Raw genomic sequence first — 24097 nt, forward strand, 5'->3', positions numbered from 1 at the left:
CACATGCTCTCAATCATCTTACTGGCCAAACTTCTGAGGCCAGAACCCCTTCTTCTGGTTAATGGCTGCTACCTTTGTCCCTTCTTGTGCAGTGAATCAATGGATAGAGAAAGGAGGACGGGACCTTGGGGTATTTGTCCCTCATTTTTATAGTGTCAGCCCCCATCCTTGGGAAACATTTCCAGCTGAGATTCAGGAGACAGAGAAGCTACAGGAAAGAATGTGCTCTGCTACTCTTCCTCACCTGTTTGAGCCTCCTTCATTTTCCTTCCTGCTTGATGACTCTATTTATGGCTTAAATACAAATTAAGCAGAGCACCCATTCCTCTGTTTGAGAAAGACCTGGTTGCCAACCTCGGTTTGGAACATGTGTTAAAATCACTACACAATGGAATCTTACAACTTTTCAATGTTGTCACACACATTTTATCAGGACAGTGTAGATTAGCAAATTATGAGTTTTCAGATGTTACCTTGCAAGACCTACTTTGTACAAATATTATTATAATTGTGTGTAGTCTTGGAGCCTCCACGTATTTTTTCACTCAGTTTAAGATTTTCATTCTCTTTTGTAAAGCTTGGCCTGTCCTTATTCATTTGGGGACACCATCTGGTAAGGGCTTGGTGGCCAAAGACTGCAGAATGCAGGACAGGGGAGCTGCTAGTCCATCTTTGGCATTTCACTGCTGCCTGCTAGTGCCTTGGGCTTGTGTTGGATGTTGCATGCTTTGTGCATACTGTGAGGAAGCAGCAAAACATCAGCCAACAATGAGCAGTGAGGGCAATACGGAGGGGCAGGGAGCTATGAAGCTAGCCTCGCTCCGTCCCCCTCTCTGGGATTAGGAACAAGCCTTAATGGGGTTATTGAGCACAGCTGCTCTACCACCCTGTAACATCATGCAGCACTGTACTCCTCTAGGGAACTCTGCAGAAAGCCCTGACCCTTTGAATGTCTTTACAGGAGTCTTTGCCAGCCCATCGGAGAAACTCACACATGTGGTCCAATATGAAAGGGTGACACCTCGCAGAGTGCCTGCAGCTACTGGGAAAAGAGACCTTTCTGCTCAACTCGTAAGTATCTGTCGCCTCTGAAATATCAGGGGACCTACAAGCCCAGCTCCAACAACCCCAGACTCAGAGGCGGTTAAACGCGGGCCTGGTGCCAACCCCCAGATTAGCCATGCACAGTTCCAGCTTTCCCAGACACTGAGCAGTCGGAGACTGACTTTTGTTTTAGATTAAGCAAAAATAACTGAATATGAGAGAACGTACATTGTGGAATAGGCTACCTCAGTGCTGCCTTGCAGAACTGCAGCTGCCTCTGTAAACAGACAGACACACGGAAAGCTGCAGAACAGAGAAAACAGGATCGCAACACTCACATACTGTTGCTGTCTATGGCCCCAATCAGCATTATATCTGAGCACTTCATAATCTTTAATTTAACCTCACAGCCCCTTGGAAGTGAAGTGACTTGCCTAGTGTGACACAGGAAGGGTGTGACAAAGCCAGGCATTGAACTCAGGCCTCCAGAGTCCCACATTGGCACCCTATCTGCTGGGCCATCCCTCCCTTCCGAACATATACTGAAATCAATAGAGAATGCTGCAGGAAATGCACACTGGTTCAGAGAAAGGAATTCTCTCCCTCTTGATCTGTCTGGCAGGCACCTTGAGTGCACAGTCAGCAAAGATCCAGACTCGGAGTCTTAGTTCCTTTAATGTGACACCCTTATGGGATGAATGACACCAGCTAGTGTGAGCTTTCTGCATCATCTCCATCATAAATGATAGGTTTCAGAGTAGCAGCCGTGTTAGTCTGTATCTGCAAAAAGAAAAGGAGGACTTGTAGCACCTTAGAGACTAACAAATTTATTTGAGCATAAGCTTTCGTGAGCTACAGCTCACTTCATTGGATGCATTCAGTGGAAAATGAATGCATCTGATGAAGTGAGCTGTAGCTCACGAAAGCTTATGCTCAAATAAATTTTTTAGTCTCTAAGGTGCCACAAGTCCTCCTTTTCTTTTTATCATAAATGATGGCACTCTTGAGCGACCAATCAAAGCAGCCTCTTGTTTTGTTTGAGGTCAAAATTAGAATCACTAATGGCAGAATGAAATCTGTGTCAGGAAACAAATTTGGCATCAGCTGAAGAGGCGTGGAACCACTTCCAAAGAATGTAGATTGCCGCAGTGGAAGAGGTTTGTGGATGATGCAGATGGAGAAAACCAAAGGAGAGGAGTGGGGGTGGACCAACAAAGTGCAAGTAGCAATTTGAAACAAGAAAATGGTGCACAAAGAAAAGAAATGAACCCATCAAGTGTAAATGAAAGCAAATACAAAGAAGCAAAGTGGTCTGCCAAGTGGGCAATGAAGAAGGGCAAAGAGAGTGCCCTAGACAATTTGCATGCTGAGCTTGTAAATGACCCACAGCTGGCTGGCAGAAAGTTCTGCAGCATTGAAAAATGGGCCCCAAAGAAAGGAGGATGGTAATGTGACATGGTTTGTGAATGGTGATCAGAGGAGACTGTTAGTAATACCCAAACAAGTGAAGGAAAGGTGGAAACAATACTTTGAGAGTCACTTAAATGAAGCAAACCCTTTGTGGTGTTGTCAACATGTGATCCTAATGCGGTACCTGAGCTTGACATAAGAGGAGGAAGTGGAAATTCAGTCCAGGAGACAAAGACCAATAAGGGAGAGGGACCTGATGAAGTGACAGCAGACTGGTGAAAGTCTTGGGCAAGAGCGGCATGAAATGGATCAAAGTGGTTGAAGCTGTATGACAAGAAAAGACTGGTGCATGTCTGTCCTGGTACCAATATTTAGGAAGGGAAGCTTCCAGGAATTTGGAACTATCGAGGGACAAAGCTGTTGTCACATGGGATGAAGATACTGGAATGTATCTTGGATGCTAGAATTAGAAAAATGCTGGAACCCCTCATTGACCAAGCACAGTGTGGCTTTAGGAAAGGACAAGGCGCAGGGATGCCATGTTTGTAATTTGGCAAGGGATGGAGAAGCAGCTCAAGCACCAGCAGGATAGCTTCTTATGGACCTAGAAAAGGCCTATGATAAAGTGGATGGAAAACAGAGATCCGAACATATTGTGGAACAACAAGTCCCTTTGATGTAGAAGTTGGAATGCACCCGGGGTCGGCCCTCAACTCGCTGCTCTTCATCATTTTGATGGACTGCATCAGCAGGAAGATGTCAGTGGGAAAGGGGGAGAAGCTGCTATATGCAGATGACCTAGCAATAAGGGCCTCCTCAAAAGAAGACCTAGAGAAAATAATAAACCAGTGCTATGATCAACTGGCATCTGATGAAAAGGAGCTTGACTAAGACTGAGGGCATGGGTCAGTAGAGGAGCCACAGGGACACTTGACATAGAGCTTAATGGAGTGGAACTAAACCAGACCGACCAGTTCAAGTACTTTGGCAGCTGGGTTATGGAAAATGGTGAGCTTGAATGTGAGTCCCAGTCCAGACTGAGGAGTGTTGGAAAAGTGTGGAATAACATCTCAAGGGCTGTGTATAACAAACGTCTGCCACTGAGACTGAACTGTGGAGAACAGTGGTGTGCCCTTGTAATGCTATATGGTGCAGAAACATGGCCAAAACAGAGAGGCCAAGTTCAATGCCTACAGGTGTTCGAGATGAGATGTCTTCGTGCCAGAAGAGGAGTTACACAAAGAGAGAGATGTCAAAAGGAAAGTTTTAGGATGTAAGTCCAAGTCCGTGATGTGGCTGACAAAATCCAGGAAATGGGACTTCGCCAGTTCAGATATGTGCAGAGGGTGAATGTAGGGGACTTGGTGAAGATAGCATGGTAGGAAAGAGACCCTGAGGAAGTGATGATGGATGGATCACATCAAAGAAGATGGTAAGCAGGTGGACCTTAATGCTACCACAGACAGACAAAGATGGTGGATGCTTACATGATGACCCGACCCCGGTTGATGGGATAAAGGGAAGAAGTGATGAAATGGAAGCAGAAAGGATGTTAGATCATTCTGCAGTGTTGCCATCTCTCACGATTTAGCACAAGTCTTATGATACTTGGTGTTTTCTTAAAGCCTCAGCACCTGGAGTTATGTGAATGTGGGAGAATTTCAGTTTTCATTTTGTAAAAAATGTCAGATACTAGTTCTTGTGGTTGTGGAGACAAGCAAGAAAACATGAACCCAAAATGCTCAGAAAAAAGAAGCCAAATACAAAAGAATCCACATTTTATTATTTTGGAAAAAATCTCTTGATTTTCAAGCCAATCTTATCTTTGTTGGGGTTTGACTCATGATTTTTGAATGTTTGGAGTCAGCAAGGCTGAATTTGTGACCATAACCTAATGGTAGTTTCCGGACTGCATTTTAGTCTTTAAAATTCAGAAAGCAGCAGAAATCATATCTTAAAAGCACAAACATTAGCACCTTAGAAGGCCTAGGTATCATGTCAATTTTGAGATATAAATTGCCTAGTAAATTCTTGGTACAGCATGTTCACTTGTGATTCAAACCCTTTCAGATAAAATAGCTTCAAAAATTCTTCCCAAAGGCATCTGTTTCTTTGCTCCAGAAACCTAAACTTGTCTGTGAAATAAACATTCTCCAGGCTATTTAGAGATCCCATCTGTGCTGTGCACATTGAACAACTTTCCTCCTTTCTTTCTGTCAGTGTTCGTACCAGAGGGAAGAGATCACATGTAATAGTACATCCATCTGTTAGATATCTGTAAGACATGCATACAACGAGAGACTGCAGTGCATGATGGGATGTAGCGGTGCAGGGGTGGGTGGTCTATCTGCACATGTTTAGGATGGCCAGGTTACGAATGGTGAAGCTGGCTCATGCTGTCCTCTCAGCCATTTCCCCAGGACTGTTTCTAATATTGCAAACCTGATACCTTAAAAAGGCAGCCTGCCATCAACATGCTCTGTTCTTTCTGCCTTAAAGGTGGAATCTCCTCCCCAAAGAACACTTGCTTTAGGGGTCACCTCTCTTCCCAGGCCATATTGCTACAGCTGTGGTCAGCAGGGGCACCTGAGCTGGATCCCCTCATTTTAAGAGATGGGGTGGCTTGCAGGGGATTCTCTATGGCTACATCTACACTGCAAAAAAAAAAAAAAAGACCCACAGCAGCAAGTTTCCGGTAGCAGCTGAGGATCCTTTGTGTAGGGGATGATGAGCTGGGGCACTCTAGGGCAGAGGAGGTGGGGACAGGGTTAAGGTGCATGCATGCCAATGATGTTGGCTGCTCTTCTCCAGCACAAATGAGGGTGCTCCTGAGACTGCTTTAACTTGTGCCAGGGCTGGTTTGGCCCCCAGATAATGGGGGCAGAAAGATGGTGTAAACCTCCCTTTTCCCTTGCCTCCTCTCCCAGTGCACCCTGACCAGCTGTTGCACATTACGTTTTCCCAAAGCACTGAAGGCCCAGGTAGCTGTTGGGCTGTTATTCCACCTTGCTGACATTGGTGTATCTCCTGGAGTTCCTGCTGACTCACTGGGATGAGAAGTATTCCAAGAGTCCAGCCCCCAGTGCCTGATCCTGCCTGTCCCAGTTTTTTGCCTGTCCAGAACTGCTCTTTCTACACCTCAGGCCAAATCCTGCAGCCATGGCCCTGCCGTGACTCACTCAGCAGGCACTGGAGTGAGCAGGAGTTTAACCAGAGTCCAGGCTCAGTCTCCCACTGTTCTGAGTCAGACCTTCTGCATTTTAAACACTTGAAAAGCCCTCTGGAAGTAGGAGTTTGGGGGAAGCTTTATCAGGCCTTTTAAATGGCTTTGCATTTCTTGTGGTTTCTCAGAAAGTTGATCACTGATCTACCTTTCCCATCCAGCTTGCAGTCAGAGTTCTCTTCTAGCGCCTTCAGTGGCTTTTCTGCAGATCTGCATTTCTCAAGGATTGGTTTCTGTCTCCTAAGTTGCCAACAATAACAAAACATCATTTTGTTGGCGAACACTAAAAGAGACAGTAACGTTCATCTAAAAAAAATTTATCACCAAGCCCCATGGACAGTTTCTTTGTCTCCAGCTTAGGCATCATGTTTGTTTAGCTGACAGCATCTCTCAAGTCTTCAGCTCTTTGCTGAAGAGCCCCTCACTTCCCAGGGCTGCAGCCAGTACCCACTTGAGGGGGAAGAGCGACCCTGGCTGCATTTTGCTCAGCAGGCAAAGGGGCTTTTTTTTTTTTTTTTTTAACCAGAAATGGATTTTTCATTCCTAGAATGAGCCCAAAGTAAAAACGCAAAGCAGTGAAATTAGAGCAGTTGACTCACAAGGAAAATCATGCTTCCTGTCCCAGCTGGTTCTGACTGTGGCACAGAAATACTTTCCGTATAACCCCAGCCCCTATCTGATTGCAGTTCCTCAATGCTTTCCTGGGGGGGAATTCCAGACTGTTATGTGGTGGTTTATACCATCACCCCCACTAGAGAGGTCAAACTCCCCAACTGAGAGCAAACCCCAGCAAATCAGAGCTGCTGAGTTTGCCTTGTGGTGCCCAAGGAGTTCACTTCTGCCAGCCGTGGCTTCCGTCCGGGAAGAGCCTTAGCCAGCGACTCTGCCGTGAGATGCTCGGTCGCCTGGTCAGCTGTCATTAACCGGAGAGGGAGGCCTCCACACTACCAAGGGTGTAATTATTCATTAGCATCACTGTTTAGCTGAGGATCTCAAAGCAATTTACTCACGATTCTTGTTACTGGTAGGTGGGGTTGTCCCCATTTTACACATGGGGAAACTGAGTCAGTGAGCTGTAGTGACTTGTCCAAGGTCATACAGCAAGTTATTGGTACAGGCAGGAAAAGAACCCAGGCATCCTGACTCCTGGTTTCAACTCCCAGTCCCTTGGTTTAACTCCTAGATACATGTCCTCTCACTTGTGGGGCTGCTGTAAACTCCACCGCCTGGTCCTGTAGGCCAGCTGGGGATTGCTGGAGCACGGCACACTCTGGCCATAACCCCTCCCCTGTGCCCTGCTGTGCTCCCTGCACCCAGGTCAGGTAAGGGTGTGGCCTAGCAGTCTGGCACACCATTGCTGAGGGTTTCTCAATTGGCCAGATCTGGCTGCTTTCCAGCTTGTTTGAATCACAAGTGGGCTCCCCAAGAAATGTGGTCCAATATGTGCACTCATGTAGTTGACCTACCTGCCTGTTTATTGTCCCTTTTACTGCAACCACCCATGCTTATGCACACATGGGAGTTGGGAGGCTATCCAGAAACTTAATGGCAATGATCTGTTTTACTAGGTGAAAAGGTGCTGTGTCTTGTGCACTGCAGGAGCTTGTAGGAATAAAGAATGACTCTGGAAGCAGAGTTTATTTCTTCAGGCCAAGTGTCTTCAGTATGATTTCCTGACCATCTACTTTTGAGAGCACACGGAAAGAGAAGTTGATTCTCACACAATGAGGCTGTGCGCATAATCAGTCAAAGAGAAGAAAGACTTTACTAGGGGAAGCATTAGTGAGTCAGGGGGTGAGTTATCAGGGGACTGTGTGGTTCTTGATTTTGAGTAAATGATGAATTAAATGCCAAAAAAGGCATTTTGATGAGCAGTAAGATTTTAGTTCCTTGTGCAACAACTTGTGGCGTTGTGCCAGATGTGAACACTGAGTCTTAGTTTAATCTCATTGTACTCATCTGTAGTGTTCTTTAATCCAAGGCATACTGGGTTTTGCAAACTGAGATTATTTCTGTGCTGGTATAGTTGGCTGTTGGTTTCCACTTGTGCTATGTCTATAATGGGTACATTGGCAGCGAGCACGTGCATCCAGGTTTCCAGAGGTGCTGGGCCCTCACACAAACCCTGAATCAGTGGGAGCTGCAGACGCACAACGCCTTTGAAAACAGGGCAGAAATATGCCAATAGAATATTTCAACAAAATCCACATATAACTAGAAGAACATTGAATGGGCTCGGGTAGGTGAGTCTAAGGTCCCATGTGACTGTCCTGGGAGGTCTGCACAGCACACAGGATAGAAATCTTCTACTTCATACCTCTTTAGCCCAATGATGACAAGTTTCTGTTGTTGTTTTACCCCATGCAGAACACGTATCCGGACCACGTTCATTACAGCATCCGTGCAGAAGGGAGGGACTATGTTCTCCGTCTGGAAAAGAACAGGTAAGTGTGCAGTGGCTAGTGTGGCTTGCAGGGTTCCCTAGTGAAAGCCTTGGGCCGTTAGGTTAGCTTCCTCCCCAGGCCACTTTGTGTGGATTGCGCGTGGAACATTGCAGGGCATAAAGCTGGAGGAGAGCCAACAGCTTGGACCTCTAGCTGAACCTTTTTGAATTTCAGAGGGACTTGGATCCCTGGATAGAAACTGGCCGCTGCAGCGGCTTAGGTTCAGCTCAAAAACAAGAAGGGGCTTGTTTTCCGTTTCTGACACAGAACCATCAGATATGATCCTAAACCCAGCTCTTATTCACCCTCAGACCCAAGCCCCTTGCCTGCCTACATTTTTATTCTGTCCCTCTCACAATGGTCTAACTCTTATTTAGCATCAAATACCATCTTCTCGAATTTAGGAGGAGACACTATTACTCAAACTGCTTTGAGCTCCGTATGAGGTGTGATTGGCAGTTGCCCTGCTGCCTCCGCTGGGATACTATGCTACTGTACCCATTTACCTCTTGGCCCCCACTCTTAAGGAGGAAAGGGTAAATCTCCCCCTACTGTTACTGTACGCCCTGGAGCTCATTACAAGGGACCTGCATGTACAAGTTGGCAGACTGATGGCAGGGGAACAAAATTTTGTGACCCATGGATCTATCCCCATCTGGCTGCCCCGCCAGCATTTAGGCAGGAGAAACCAGTCCCAGCCCACCTACTGGCCCTGTCCTTCTTACTCCATTTGAAAGCCTTTGTCTTTTTGGAGCCTGTTTGGAGTAAATGATGGTGATGGTCTGGGTGACCGTGAACACGCCCCAAGCACTGGCTGCAGGGCAAAGAGTCAGGCACCCGTTTACAAACCATTCAGCAGACAGAACGTCAATGGCAGCTACTGTTCCATGACCCCATCTAGGGTGACCAGACGTCCTGATATTTAACTCTTTGTCCTGCGTCCCAATCGTACATCGGTCGGGATGTCATTTGTCCCGATATTGTACCCGATATTGTAAAGTTGCCAGGTGTCCGGTTGGCGCAGGTCTGGCAGGCTCCCTACCTGGATCCACGCAGCTCCCTGGAAGTGGTGACAGTTCCCTCTGGGTCCTAGGCACAGGGATGGCCAGGGGAGCTCTGCGTGCTGCCCCCGCCATGAGCCTGCTCCGCAGCTTCCATTGCCCAGGAACCGCGGCCAGTGGGAGCTGTGGGGGTGGCTCCTGGAGGTGAGGCAGTGTGCACTGCCGCCTGGCTGTGCCTCCGCCTAGGACCCAGAGGCAATTGTCGCCACTTTCGGGGATCCGCCTGAGGTAAGCCACGCCTGGAACCTGCACCCCCCCCCACCCGCACCCAAACTCCCTTCCGGAGTCAGCACCCCGAATCTCTTCCCACAGCCCCAGCTCCCTGCCCCACCCCTGAGACACCCCCCCCCCTTGCAGTGCGGGCTGGAGCTGGGGCTATGTGCCCCTGACTGACATGCGGCTTGTAGTGGGGGCCGGAGCTGGGGCCACGCGCCCCACAACCTGCGGCTTCCTAGGACTGTGCTCCTGCCTCCCCCATGGCTCCGGTGGGGACTGCGAGCCTGTGGCTGCCCCCCTCCCCGCACATGTGTCCCAATATTTTATTTTTGCGATCTGGTCACCCTACACGCAACAGAGGCAATAACAGCTTCTTCTATGGAGGTTGTGCAGGACCCTGCCTCCCCCTCCCTCTGTATAGGATGCATCCGAAGTGTGAAGATGAGGAACCATTGATGGGATTTTCTGTTGGGAGTTCAAGCAGTGATGCGGTGCAAGGTCCAGCTTGCTTTTCTCAATCGCATATTGGCACTGGGAGCAGTGTCAGTACTACTGGGAGCTGCAGGTGGCGCTGTGAGTCCTCACTGCTTCTGTCTGTCTCTTTTTTTCAGGGGACTGATTGGGGAGCACTACACTGAAACCTATTACTCAGAAAATGGCACCGAGGTCACTGAGAGGCCAGACACTCAGGTATGAATCCAAGGGCTGTGCTGTATGATCTGGTGCATGTTTCTTAGAGGAGACTTACTGGGGCTGGGGGATTGCGCTGAGGCTTTGGACTCTCAAAACAAATTCACTAGAACCTGTGGTGTCTCCCCCAGTCCTTTTCACAGCAAAGCAAGACATCTTGTTTGATGCTTCACATTTCCTTGGTGCTCGGTGCTATGCTGTGGGTGCCTGAGGTGCTATTGGTTAGGTATGGAGCTGAGGAGGCTCAGATCCTTGTGGTAAGCGCTTCCTTTTTACCACTGGATGACAGGCTGGGGCTCTGTGAACAGAGGTGGACTGAGCTGCTCATATGATCCATGACATGTTTGGGAAATGGGCACTCACCTTCTTCTCGTTCATACACCTGTGGGCACGTAAGATCAATCCAGTTGGCAGTCATCCTACTGCCTCCCGTGTGCCTGCCTGCCCTCCGCATTCTGTACAACGCTGTGCTCATTGGGGGGCAAGGCCACAACGAGTCCTTGCTGAAGGCTGCAGATGCTGATGTTGTCTGTAGGACAGGGGCTGAAGGCTGCTGGATGCTGATTGACCCACCTTCCTCCCCACGAGCAGGCCATTTGGCATTGGGTCTTTCATAGAGCCATAGACCTTAAGGCTGGAAGGGACCCTTACAGGTCAGACTGGATCAGATAACACTGGTCAGAGAACCTCACCCAGGGACTCCTGTATTGGGTCCAGTAGCTTCTGGCTGAGTTAGACCATAACATTACTTTGCCCTTTTCTGGCAAAGATCTCAAAGCACCAAGGAATGCCTCACGTTCCCTGAGAGAAAGCAATAATATTGTCAACCCCATGTCTCAGCTAGGGAAACAAAGGCTCAGAGAGCACACAATCGCACAAGTCCCAGCTGTCTTGATAGAGCCAGAAGCAGAACCCAGTTCTTCTGACACCACACCATAACCTCTCACCACTAGGCAATGCTTCCTTTTCAGTACATGAGTTGGCTTCCCATTATAGAAGTGGTGCCACAGAGATTAGTGGCGAACTTGCTTTCAGTGGTGAGCGGTCAGAGCAGCCCTCAGGAGCGTGAGGTTTGATTGGTGTCGGCTAATTATTCTTCCCTGCCCTGCTGGTGTTCTGGGCTAATGGTTTTAGATAATGTTTCCAAAGCGCTCTGTAAACTCTAACTGTATTGGGCAAACCCTGGCACACAGCTCAGCAGGCCACCTGGGCTTTTCATGATGGGCCGCAACACCAGCCCTTCACTGGGAAGTGCCGTCAGTGATTTAGCCCCAGCAAAGGAGATTGTTGGGAGGGTCTAGTCCTCGACCTGCAGAGCTGGCTTACAGCTCCCCATGACCAGGGCAACTGGGAGGTAGTATAGCCCCGGTGGGCTCTCCAGACTTCAGCTAAATTTTGCAGTGCACAGCGGACACTCCCATTTTAGCAGCTGCTGCACAGTGCAGATAGGGGGCCGGTGTATGGAGAACAGCTAATTTGAATGAATTCCCTTCCTTCCTTCAGCAGCTCTGCAAATGCCCAGAGTTGCAAGGCCAGGGCTCCTCTCACCCCATGCCTCACTGTCCTACCCTCCACGCCTCCTGTAGCTGCAAACCTGCCCTATGGAGCAGCAGGTAGAGAGGAACCTCCGTAGTTCTGTAAGGGAAGCTCCTGCGCCCCATCCCCCACCTCTGCCTGCTGTGAGGGACAACACCTGCGCTGTTTCTTGGATGCTCCCATGCTCCCTCGCTCGCCTGGCCTGGCCTACTGTGGGGGACGATACCTGTGAGGTTGCTTGGACGCTCCTGTGTGTCCCGCACCATGCCCCAGCATGCTCTGTTCCTGGATTCCCTCCCCTGCCTCTCAGCTCTCCCCTGGCCTTCTGTGGGGATAATGCCCACATTGTACCCGGATGCTTTTTTCTTCCTGGCCCTTGCCTACACTGGGGGACAACACTCCTGCCCCTTGATAGTCTTTTCCCCTCCAGCCAGCCAGCTCTTACAGCTGGGAGTTCAGAGCGTCTGATTTCTAATCCCACCCTGTGACTTTGGTCAAGTTACTTCCTCAGTCTTCTGTGTGTGTGTGTGTGTATTAGTGCTGATTACGTGTTCTGTGCTCAGGCACCATGGCAGTCAGGAGCAGTGCTGTGTTGTGTATTGTGCTGATCCAGTCAAGCCTCCAATCTGCCCATGAATGTAAGGCTGCCCATGTCACTGTAGTATACTGCTCATGTATGGTGTGGAACTGCCTGCTGTTCAGGTGTGCAGTGTTGTTGTAGCCGTCTTGGTCCCAGGTTTTTAGACAGAGTGGGTGAGGTAATATCTTTTATTGGACCAACTTCTGTTGGTGAGAGAGACAAGCTTTCAGGCTTACCCAAGGTCACCTGAAGAAGAGCGCTGTATAGCTCAAAAGCTTGTCTCTCTCACCAACAGAAGTTGGTCCAATAAAAGATATTACCTCCCACACCTTGTGTGCTTTTCAGGTGGCAGCTGGGAGCACTTGTGTTTCTTGAAAGATCTGAAAATCACGCGTGGGTAATAAATGAGGCGGGAAAGGCTTGTTTTTGCCTGGAAGAAGCTCTATAACAGATCTCTGCTTTCCAGGATCTGTACCTTGTTAGTGACTTCTTTTCTACCCTAAGTGTTCCCAGTATGGTGCTGATTGGCTTTTGACTTCTGCTTTCTCTGCTGCAGGATCACTGCTTTTATCACGGGGATGTTCACGGACACAGTGATTCAGCGGCAAGCATCAGTACTTGCAGAGGACTCAGGTATGATCTTTGACACAGGGCACGCAGAGGGGAGGGAACATCAGAACCCAAACATGTAAAGCAAAAAGCACCAGGGGGCCTGAGTGTGCCTTGCCCCGCACTTGTGTCATTTTCAGTAGTCCAGACTGGGTATAAAATGCTGCTATTCTGATCTGGTAGCATTTTACACCCATTTGGCAGTAGTGTAAATGACTATACACTGTGCAGGTCAATAGAGAATCAGCCCCAATATGTGTCACTGTGTCAGAAGAACTTGGTTATGTCGTGCGATACAGTGATGTCACAATATATTGGTGTACTTTCAAACCAGTGTTGCCAACTCTCACAACTTTTATGGCAAACCTCTTTTCATCTGGTGTTTCTATAAAGTCCCACCCACTGGAGTCAGGTGACTTAAGGAGGCATTTCACCTTTCATTTAGGGAAAAAAGTCAATTTGCTCCTGGTTGTGGAGAATAGCTTGAATATGTGACCCCTGAAGGCTCAAAAACCAAAAGGCAAATTCAATGAACGAAATTTTTAAAATATCATGATTTTTGTGGCCTAAGTCATAGGTTTATAGATTCTAAGGCCAGAAGGGACCAATGTGATAGTCTGACCTTCTGAATCACACAGGCCATAAAACTTCCCCACAATAATTCCTAGATCAGATCTTTTAGAAAAACATCCAATCTTGATTTAAAAATTGTCAGTGATGGAGAATCCAACATGACCTTGGTAAATTGTTCCAATGATTAATTACTCTCACCATTAAAAATGTGTGATTTATTTCCAGTCTGAATTTGTCTAGCTTCAACTTCCAGCCATTGGTTCATGTTACACCTTTCTCTGCTAGATTGAAGAGCCCATAATTAAATATTTGTTCCCCATGTAGGTACTTATAGACTATAATCAAGTCACCCCTTAACCTTCTCTTTCTTAAGAGTAATAGATTGAGCTCCTTGATCTATCACTATAAGACAGGTTTTCTAATCCTTTAATCATTCTCATGGCTCTTCTCTGAACCCTCTCCAATTTATCATTATACTTCTTGAATTGTGGGTACCAGAACTGGACACAGTATTCCAGCAGTGATTGCACCAGTGTCAAATACAGAGGTAAAATAACCTCCGTACTCTTACTCAAGATTCCCCTGTTTGTGCATCCCAGGATCGCATTAGCTCTTTTGGCCACAGCATCACACTGGGAATGCATGTTCAGCTGATTATCCCCCACGACTCCCAAATCTTTGTCAGAGTCACTGCTTCCCAGGTTAGAGTCCCCCAGCCTGTAAGAAAGGCCTTCGTTCTTTGTTCCCAGATGTATACATTTAGCCATATTAAAATGCATATTTTTTTTCTTGTGCCCAGTTTACTAAGTGATCTAGATCACTCTGTATCAGTAACCTGTCCTCATTATTTACCACTGCCCCTATCTTTGTGTCATCTGCAGACTTGATCAGTGATGATTTTATATTTTAATAGAACAGAGAATAGTAGGACTGGAACGGACCTCAAGAGGTCTTCTAGTCCAGTCCCCATCTCAAGTCATTAATAAAAATGTTAAATGATTTTTGAACAACTGGGGTTGGAGATACTGGAAAACAGACCACCATATGCTATTATAATAAGGATCTGTGACAGGGTCGGGCCAGATGGCTACAGGCGACTAATAGAAGGCAGATATATTAGCCCCAGGCTAAGTAGGTCCCTTTTCCCTGGGTAAGGAAACAGGCAAGGTTCCAGAACAATCAGGAACCTTCTGGAGACAATTAAGACAGACAGGCTGATTAGAACACCTGCAGCCAATCAAGAAGCTGCTAGAATCAGTAAAGGCAGGCTAATCAGGGCACCTGGGTTTTAAAAAGGAGCTCACTTCAGTTTGTGGTGTGCGTGTGAGGAGCTGGGAGCAAGAGGCACTAGGAGCTGAGAGTGAGTATGCGGACTATTGGAGGACTAAGGTGTACAAGTATTATCAGACACCAGGAGGAAGGTCCTATGGTGAGGATTCATAGATATTTAGGTCAGAAGGGACCATTATGATCATCTAGTCTGACCTCCTGCACAATGCAGGCCACAGAATTTCACCCACCACTCCTATAAAAAAAACCTCACACCTATATCTGTGCTATTGAAGTCCTCAAATCGTAGTTTAAAGACTTCAAGGAGCAGAGAATCCTCCAGCAAGTGACCCATGCTCCATGCTACAGAGGACGGCGAAAAACCTCCAGGGCCTCTTCCAATCTGCCCTGGTGGAAAATTCCTTCCCGACCACAAATATGGCCATCAGCTAAACCTTGAGCATATGGGCAAGATTCATCAGCTAGATACTACAGAAAATTCTTTCCTGGGTAACTCGGATCTCACCCCATCTAATAGCCCATCACAGGCCATTGGGCCTATTTACCATGAATATTTAATTACCAAAACCATGTTATCCCATCATACCATCTCCTCCATAAACTTATCGAGTTTAATCTTAAAGCCAGATAGATCTTTTGCCCCCACTGCTTCCCTCGGAAGGCTATTCCAAAACTTCACTCCTCTGATGGTTAAAAACCTTTGTATACTTTCTAGTCTAAATTTCCTAGTGGCCAGTTTATATCCATTTGTTCTTGTGTCCACATTGGTACTGAGCTTAAATAATTCCTCTCCCTCTCCGGTATTTATCCCTCTGATATATTTATAGAGAGCAATCATATCTCCCCTCAACCTTCTTTTAGTTAGGCTAAACAAGCCAAGCTCCCTGAGTCTCCTTTCATAAGACAAGTTTTCCATTCCTCGGATCATCCTAGTAGCCCTTCTCTGTACCTGTTCCAGTTTGAATTCATCCTTCTTAAACATGGGAGACCAGAACTGCACACAGTATTCCAGATGAGGTCTCACCAGTGCCTTGTATAACGGTACTAAAACCTCCTTATCCCTACTGGAAATAGCTCTCCTGATGCATCCCAAGACCGCATTAGCTTTTTTCACAGCCATATCACATTGGCGGCTCATAGTTATCCTATGATCAACCAATACTCCAAGGTCCTTTTCCTCCTCCATTACTTCTAATTGATGCGTCCCTAGGTTATAACTTAAATTCTTGTTATTAATCCCTAAATGCATGACCTTACACTTCTCACTATTAAATTTCATCCTATTATTATTACTCCAGTTTACAAGGTCATCCAGATCCTCCTGTAGGGTATCCCTATCCTTCTCTAAATTGGCAATACCGCCCAGCTTTGTATCATCCACAGACTTTATTAGCACACTCCCACTTTTTGTGCCAAGGTCAGTAATAAAAAGATTAAATAAGATTGGTCCCAAAACCGATCCTTGAGGAACTCCACTGGTAACCTCCCTCCAGCCTGACAGTTCACCTTTCAGTAGGACCCGTTGTAGTCTCCCCTTTAACCAATTCCTTATCCACCTTTCAATTTTCCTATTGATCCCCATCTTATCCAATTTAACTAATAATTCCCCATGTGGCACGGTATCAAATGCCTCACTAAAATCTAGGTAAATTAGATCCACTGCGTTTCCTTTGTCTAAAAAATCTGTTACTTTCTCAAAAAAGGAGATCAGGTTGGTTTGGCACGATCTACCTTTTGTAAAACCATGTTGTATTTTGTCCCATTTACCATTGACTTCAATGTCCTTAACTACCTTCTCCTTCAAAATTTTTTCCAAGACCTTGCATACTACAGATGTCAAACTAACAGGCCTATAATTACCCAGATCACTTTTTTTCCCTTTCTTAAAAATAGGAACTATGTTATCAATTCTCCAATCATACGGTACAACCCCTGAGTTTACAGATTCATTAAAAATTCTTGCTAATGGGCTTGCAATTTCCTGTGCCAATTCCTTTAATATTCTTGGATGAAGATTATCTGGGCCCCCTGATTTAGTCACATTAAGCTGTTTGAGTTTCGCTTCTGCCTCAAATATGGTAATGTCTACCTCCATATCCTCATTCCCATTTGTCATGTTACCATTATCCCTAAGATCCTCTTTAGTCTTATTAAAGACTGAGGCAAAGTATTTGTTTAGATATTGGGCCATGCCTAGATTATCCTTGACCTTCACTCCATCCTCAGTGTTTAGCAGTCCCACTTCTTCTTTCTTTGTTTTCTTCTTATTTATATGACTATAGAACATTTTACTATTGGTTTTAATTCCCTTTGCAAGGTCCAACTCTACTTGACTTTTAGCCTGTCTCACTTTATCCCTACATGTTCTGACCTCAATAAGGTAGCTTTCCTTGCTGATCCCTCTCTTCTTCCACTCCCTATATGCTTTCTGCTTTTTCTTAGTCACCTCTCTGAGATCCTTGCTCATCCAGCTTGGTCTACAACTCCTGCCTATGAATTTTTTCCCCTTACTTGGGATGCAGGCTTCCGATAGCTTCTGCAGCTTTGATTTAAAATAATCCCAGGCCTCCTCTACCTGTGTTGGGAGGAGGCCACGGGGAAGTAGCCCAGGAAGTTGTAGCTGTCGCACAGCTGTTCCAGGAGGCACTCTAGACAGCTGCATTCCACAGGGCCCTGGGCTGGAACCCGGAGTAGAGAGTGGGCCCGGGTTCCCCCCAAACCTCCCAACTCCTGGTCAGACACAGGAGGAGTCGTCCTGGACTGTAGGTTCACGAAAACAGCCAAGCTGAGGGCTGCCATGAAGCTCCAAGGCGAGCAAATCCGCCAATAAGCGCAAGACCCATCAAGGTAGAGGAGGAACTTTGTCACAGATCCTAAAGTACTTTGCAACCTGTATCTATACAGGGATCACTTTCTCCAACCATTGAAATGCAGCCATCTCTGGCGTGAACACTGCTGCTGTTTTACAGTGCACAGCAGTTCAGGAGAGGAAGGGAACGTGATTCTTCGATCTGTTTGTAACTGTAGGGGAATGTGGGGGAACCAAGATGAAATTAGGCCTGGACATTGTGATTGTATATGAAGTGTTTAGTCAGGAATTATTTGCAGTCAGTGCTGACTTGGCTTTGAGCTGTATTTCTGACTCACTGGCTTTGCATGTCTGTTTCCCAGCAGTGTAATCTGAGCCTTTTGGAAATGTTTGTATTAGAGATGGGCCTGAACCAAACCCCAGATGTGGATACTCAGGATTTTTCGGGGTGTGTGGTTCCAGACCTGAACTTTGCAGCTCAGACCTTTTAATTTGAAGTCATTTTATCAATGTAAACGTAAACAAAGGTAGAGAACCCTGCTGGACTTGCTGTGACTGCCCTTCTGCACAATGACAGAGATTCATGTAATACTTGGCCCTGAAGACAGGATGTCTTAGGTAGTGATGAGACTGTCTGATTGAATCACATACGTCTAGGCAGCATGACATATCAGAAGCTGATATTTTTCTGCTACCTGAGCCTGCAGGTGCAGACTAGAGGAGCAGCCCCTTGATAGAGAATCATGCTTGATCTCTAGAAATCCCAGCTTATCCCCCTGCCACTCTGTTGTTAATTATTATGTTTATTAGGGTAGTGCCTAAGGACCAACCAATTTGAAAACCCCTCTGTTCTGGGTGCTGTATAAAGTGAGAAAGACTGTCCCTGCCCTGGAGAGCTCATAGCCTGAGTAGGCAAGATAGACAATGGGGTGGGGTTGGGGTTGGGGTGGGGAAAGAATTAGAGCTGGTTGAAATATGGGGGTGGGGTTGTCATGGATCCACAGGATCAGTGCTACACCCCATTTTTTAAACAGTCCCTTGGAGGAATCCTTCGGTTTGCCAGACCCCCGAGTAATCTCACTCTTCCTTCAGGTTAGGGTGCACCGCCTCACCCCCTCTGAGACTGAGCCTCTGGGCTCCAGCCCTCCTGCTTCACACCTTAAGCTCTGCTCAGCGAGTCCAGCTGAGGGTATATCTACATGCTGCAGCAGCTCAGCTCTACAGGATTCTCCCATGGTAACCCACCTCCCCGAGAGGCAGTAGCTAGGTCTGTGCTACACTGTCTACAAGGGGATTTAGGTTAGCTTAACAGCGCTGCTCAGAGGTGTGGATTTTTCACATCCCTGGCAAATGTAGTTAAACCAACCTAATTTTCTACCGTAGACCAGGCCCAAGTTTTGCTTCGGGTGAAAGACTTTGACCCTCTTCAGGGATCAGTGCAGCTCAGTAGGTATTTGCAGTGGCACCAAGCAGCCTTTTGAAAACAGAGTAGGGCTTAGTATTCAGCTGGAATTCAGCATCAGCAAGTCTTTAGGTTAGCGTCGAGAAACAAAGGTTAAGACGGAGTTCAGACTGGCCAACCCCAGGGCTCCACCCAACAAGCTGCTGTAGATTCCATCTTGTCTCGCTGTCTCTCAGTTCCAGGTGACAGCCCCTCTATCTCAGCTCTCAGCACAGCCACATGACTCCTTTCCCCTTTGATCTCCAGCTCTGGGCATTTGCTCTGCTTTCTGGCAGAGAGGTGGGGGGAACCTCCTTCCTCTGGGCTGTAAGTCACTAGGTGTGAATGTCCCAACCAGTGGGGTTTCCATTGTCTCTTCTGGGTCCTCCATTCACGTGTGTGTAGACTTTGTCCAGTTTGTTTGACTCTAGTCTCCAACCAGGCTGCTAGTGAGTCAAACCCTTCCTCTCTTGTCTTTACCCTCAGAGCATAGCAATGCAAAGCACAGAGGGAAACTGAGGCACACATAAGCATAATAAAAATATTTACCAAAATTCCCACATTCCTCTCGGGAAATAAAATTAATGGTTTTGGTTTTGATTTTTCTAAACATTTTTTTGTGATTACTGTTTCCCCCATCCCCTCACTTTCAATCCTTGAAAAGGGAAACGTTTCAATTTCCAGATTTGGACAGGAATCCAAAATGGAGTGTCAGCTGTCTTAACTGGAGAGGGGACTGAAGGGGGCTCAAGGAAAGGAAGAGATGGAAGGGGTGATGTCTGTGAGGAGAAGGAGGAGAGAGAGTGGCAGATGATTCAGTAGGACAGGGCCCATTCTGTTGTCTGGAGCACTTCAGAAAGCTGGCAGGGAAAGCTTTGCAGGTGACCTGCTACCTCTGCCAGAGACACATGTGTAGGGGGACTGCTGGCCTAGTTGATGGCAGGCAGAAGCATAATTAATTATGCAAAAAAATGTTCATTTCTACTATTTAATTGGCTGATAAATAGAGAGAGTACTATTTTCCTCTCTTTTCCTAACAATGGATTCACTGAAGCTGAATCTGGTTTCTCCAGGGCTTGGTGTCCTGATTTCTTCAGGTGTTAGTAGTTGGTTTCTCAGATTTAAACTTTTCTGATAAACCCGGCTTATCTACCACTTACATAGGCTAGGTCCTTAAATTTGCCAAGAAACAAACCCTCTTAATTGTCTTTTATTTGAACATCTTTCAGATTTATTCACCCTACAATAAAAAAAAAGTAAAGTTGCCAAAAAACCAAGGAAGTTCTCACCTTTCACAAGAGTGTAAAAAATGCAACGTTTCTATGACCCCTAGTAACCTAGACATTGCTGGACTGGATGAGACCTGCTGTTCATCTAGTCCAGGCCTCTCTCTCTGACAGTGGCTAGTGTTCCAGTTCTGGGATTAACTGCACCTTGGCCCGCTCTGTGGTCTGCTCAGGTCTCAGGCTTCCTCATGTCACCTCTCTGTGGGTGGGAACCCTCATCCTTCTCCTTCCAGACTGATGATTAAGGTTTGCAGTTATGCTTATCCCAGCAGATCTGTTTTTAGTCCAGCGCCGGCTGTTCTGCTGTCTCCCAGGGTCTATGACAGGGTTACCAGTGACCAGCCAGCTTTCCCAGAGCACAGTTCATTTATTTAGGACAAAACCATTACAGAGAAAACATCTATCCTAAAACAATGCACTGTCCACACGTGTGCCAGCTTACTAGAGGGGTCTTTTGTCTTCCACAGGAAGACCCTGGCAGGTTCCATTCCTTCCAACAGGGTTTGCCTTCTTGGTTACAGTCTCATGTCAGTTTTTGCATCAAAATTAGGGTCACACAGTTCAGGCTAGCCCTTTATACCAAAAACCCATTCTTTGTCTTGTGGGCCTCTGGAACCCATTCCAAACCAGTCTATGCAGTTCTGCCCAGAAGTGGTACTTCTCTGTAGGTGTGTACTGCCCAGATGTGTGCAGTAATTGCCCCACACCCTACCCCTGGTTTTAGTTCCTGGACAATGCTCGGCGGTTCTCCCCAATGGATCCAGAATGTAATCCCTAAGTTATGACAGGTTTCAGTGTAGCAGCCGTGTTAGTCTGTATCCGCGAAAAGAATAAGAGGACTTGTGGCACCTTAGAGACTAAATTTGTTAGTCTCTAAGGTGCCACAAGTCTTCCCTTTCTTTTTGCCTATATTATGGTGTACTCTCACCACCGGAGCACCTCTTCCTGCCCTCGTTTCACAATGGTTTGTCTCTTCCATGGTCTAGCCCCCTCAGCCAGGTCAGCTCTCAGTCAAGCCGCTTGGTTCTCGTTCCATCTTCACTTTGCCCCTAGCAGAAGCAGCCAGCCTTTTTTATCTGGCCTGCTGTGCCCTGATTGGCCTCTGCCTGTTCCCAGCCCTTCCAGGTGATGGAGGACCAACTCTTGCTGGTTCTGCCTGCAGATGATCATGGGAGGCCTCTTTAGGCAATTCCGGGTGGTCTGAACTCACAGCTCTTCCCTTCCAGCAGAAGTGTTATCCAATTCCTAATAGCTAGAGATTGGTTTAAACCCGGAAGCAGGAGGTTTATTGTCTTACAAAAAAATATTTTTAACACTCACAACAACTCTGGATATTCTTGTTATTCATATCAATGTCTCTGAATTTTGATACATTCTTGTCCTCAGCAATATCCTTTGTCAATGAGTTCCCACATCTAATTACATGTTGAGCAGAAGCGTTTCCTTTTATCTGTTTTGAACTTGCCACCTTTCGATTTAATTTAATGTCCCTTGTTGTGTTATGAGGCAGGGAGAACAGATGTTCCCAATCTACCTTCTCTAAACCATTCATTATTTTATATTATTTTGTCATAACCCTTCATAGCTGCCTACTTTCCAAGAAGAAAAGGAGTACTTGTGGCACCTTAGAGACTAACCAATTTATTTGAGCATGAGCTTTCGTGAGCTACAGCTCACTTCATCAGATGTTTACCGTGGAAACTGCAGCAGACTTTATATACACACAGAAATCATGAAACAATACCTCCTCCCACCCCACTGTCCTGCTGGTAATAGCTTATCTAAAGTGATCAACAGGTGGGCCATTTCCAGCACAAATCCAGGTTTTCTCACCCTCCACCCCCCCACACAAATTCACTCTCCTGCTGGTGCTAGCCCATCCAAAGTGACAACTCTTTACATAATCAAGTCGGGCTATTTCCTGCATAGATCAAGGTTTTCTCACATCCCCCCCACCCCCATACACACACAAACTCACTCTCCTGCTGGTAATAGCTCATCTAAACTGACCATTCTCCAGGTTTAAATCCAAGTTAAACCAGAACATCTGGGGGGGGGGGGTAGGAAAAAACAAGAGGAAACAGGCTACCTTGCATAATGACTTAGCCACTCCCAGTCTCTATTTAAGCCTAAATTAATAGTATCCAATTTGCAAATGAATTCCAATTCAGCAGTTTCTCGCTGGAGTCTGGATTTGAAGTTTTTTTGTTTTAAGATAGCGACCTTCATGTCTGTGATTGCGTGACCAGAGAGATTGAAGTGTTCTCCGACTGGTTTATGAATGTTATAATTCTTGACATCTGATTTGTGTCCATTTATTCTTTTACGTAGAGACTGTCCAGTTTGACCAATGTACATGGCAGAGGGGCATTGCTGGCACATGATGGCATAGATCACATTGGTGGATGTGCAGGTGAACGAGCCTCTGATAGTGTGGCTGATGTTATTAGGCCCTGTGATGGTGTCCCCTGAATAGATATGTGGGCACAATTGGCAACGGGCTTTGTTGCAAGGATAAGTTCCTGGGTTAGTGGTTCTGTTGTGTGGTATGTGGTTGTTGGTGAGTATTTGCTTCAGGTTGCGGGGCTGTCTGTAGGCAAGGACTGGCCTGTCTCCCAAGACTTGTGAGAGTGTTGGGTCATCCTTTAGGATAGGTTGTAGATCCTTAATAATGCGTTGGAGGGGTTTTAGTTGGGGGCTGAAGGTGACGGCTAGTGGCGTTCTGTTATTTTCTTTGTTAGGCCTGTCCTGTAGCAGGTAACTTCTGGGAACTCTTCTGGCTCTATCAATCTGTTTCTTTACTTCTGCAGGTGGGTATTGTAGTTGTAAGAAAGCTTGACAGAGATCTTGTAGGTGTTTGTCTCTGTCTGAGGGGTTGGAGCAAATGCGGTTGTATCGCAGAGCTTGGCTGTAGACGATGGATCGTGTGGTGTGGTCAGGGTGAAAGCTGGAGGCATGCAGGTAGGAATAGCGGTCAGTAGGTTTACGGTATAGGGTGGTGTTTATGTGGCCATTGTTTATTAGCACTGTAGTGTCCAGGAAGTGGATCTCTTGTGTGGACTGGACCAGGCTGAGGTTGGTGGTGGGATGGAAATTGTTGAAATCATGGTGGAATTCCTCAAGGGCTTCTTTTCCATGGGTCCAGATGATGAAGATGTCATCAATATAGCGCAAGTAGAGTAGGGGCTTTAGGGGACGAGAGCTGAGGAAGCGTTGTTCTAAATCAGCCATAAAAATGTTGGCATACTGTGGGGCCATGCGGGTACCCATAGCAGTGCCGCTGATCTGAAGGTATACATTGTCCCCAAATGTGAAATAGTTATGGGTAAGGACAAAGTCACAAAGTTCAGCCACCAGGTTAGCCGTGACATTATCGGGGATAGTGTTCTTGACGGCTTGTAGTCCATCTTTGTGTGGAATGTTGGTGTAGAGGGCTTCTACATCCATAGTAGCCAGGATGGTGTTATCAGGAAGATCACCGATGGATTGAAGTTTCCTCAGGAAGTCAGTGGTGTCTCGAAGGTAGCTGGGAGTGCTGGTAGCGTAGGGCCTGAGGAGGGAGTCTACATAGCCAGACAATCCTGCTGTCAGGGTGCCAATGCCTGAGATGATGGGGCGCCCAGGATTTCCAGGTTTATGGATCTTGGGTAGTAGATAGAATATCCCAGGTCGGGGTTCCAGGGGTGTGTCTGTGCGGATTTGATCTTGTGCTTTTTCAGGAAGTTTCTTGAGCAAATGCTGTAGTTGCTTTTGGTAACTCTCAGTGGGATCATAGGGTAATGGCTTGTAGAAACTCGTGTTGGAGAGCTGCCGAGCAGCCTCTTGTTCATATTCCGACCTATTCATGATGACAACAGCACCTCCTTTGTCAGCCTTTTTGATTAT

General features: G+C 46.7%; 1 protein-coding gene across 2 annotated transcripts in view; it reads left to right on the plus strand.

The window, feature by feature from the left end:
* Nucleotides 1-24097, plus strand: part of ADAM8 (ADAM metallopeptidase domain 8) — a 99867-nt gene that overhangs the window by 6022 nt on the left and 69748 nt on the right. For both annotated transcript variants that reach the window (XM_073353122.1, XM_073353123.1), the window contains exons 2-5: nt 962-1071; nt 8045-8121; nt 10010-10088; nt 12761-12837. In XM_073353122.1, coding sequence (XP_073209223.1) covers nt 962-1071; nt 8045-8121; nt 10010-10088; nt 12761-12837 — 343 coding nt within the window. The remainder of the gene's footprint in view (nt 1-961; nt 1072-8044; nt 8122-10009; nt 10089-12760; nt 12838-24097) is intronic.

Source organism: Lepidochelys kempii, chromosome 7 (assembly GCF_965140285.1).
Source record: "Lepidochelys kempii isolate rLepKem1 chromosome 7, rLepKem1.hap1, whole genome shotgun sequence".
Classification (NCBI taxonomy): Eukaryota; Metazoa; Chordata; order Testudines; family Cheloniidae; genus Lepidochelys; species Lepidochelys kempii.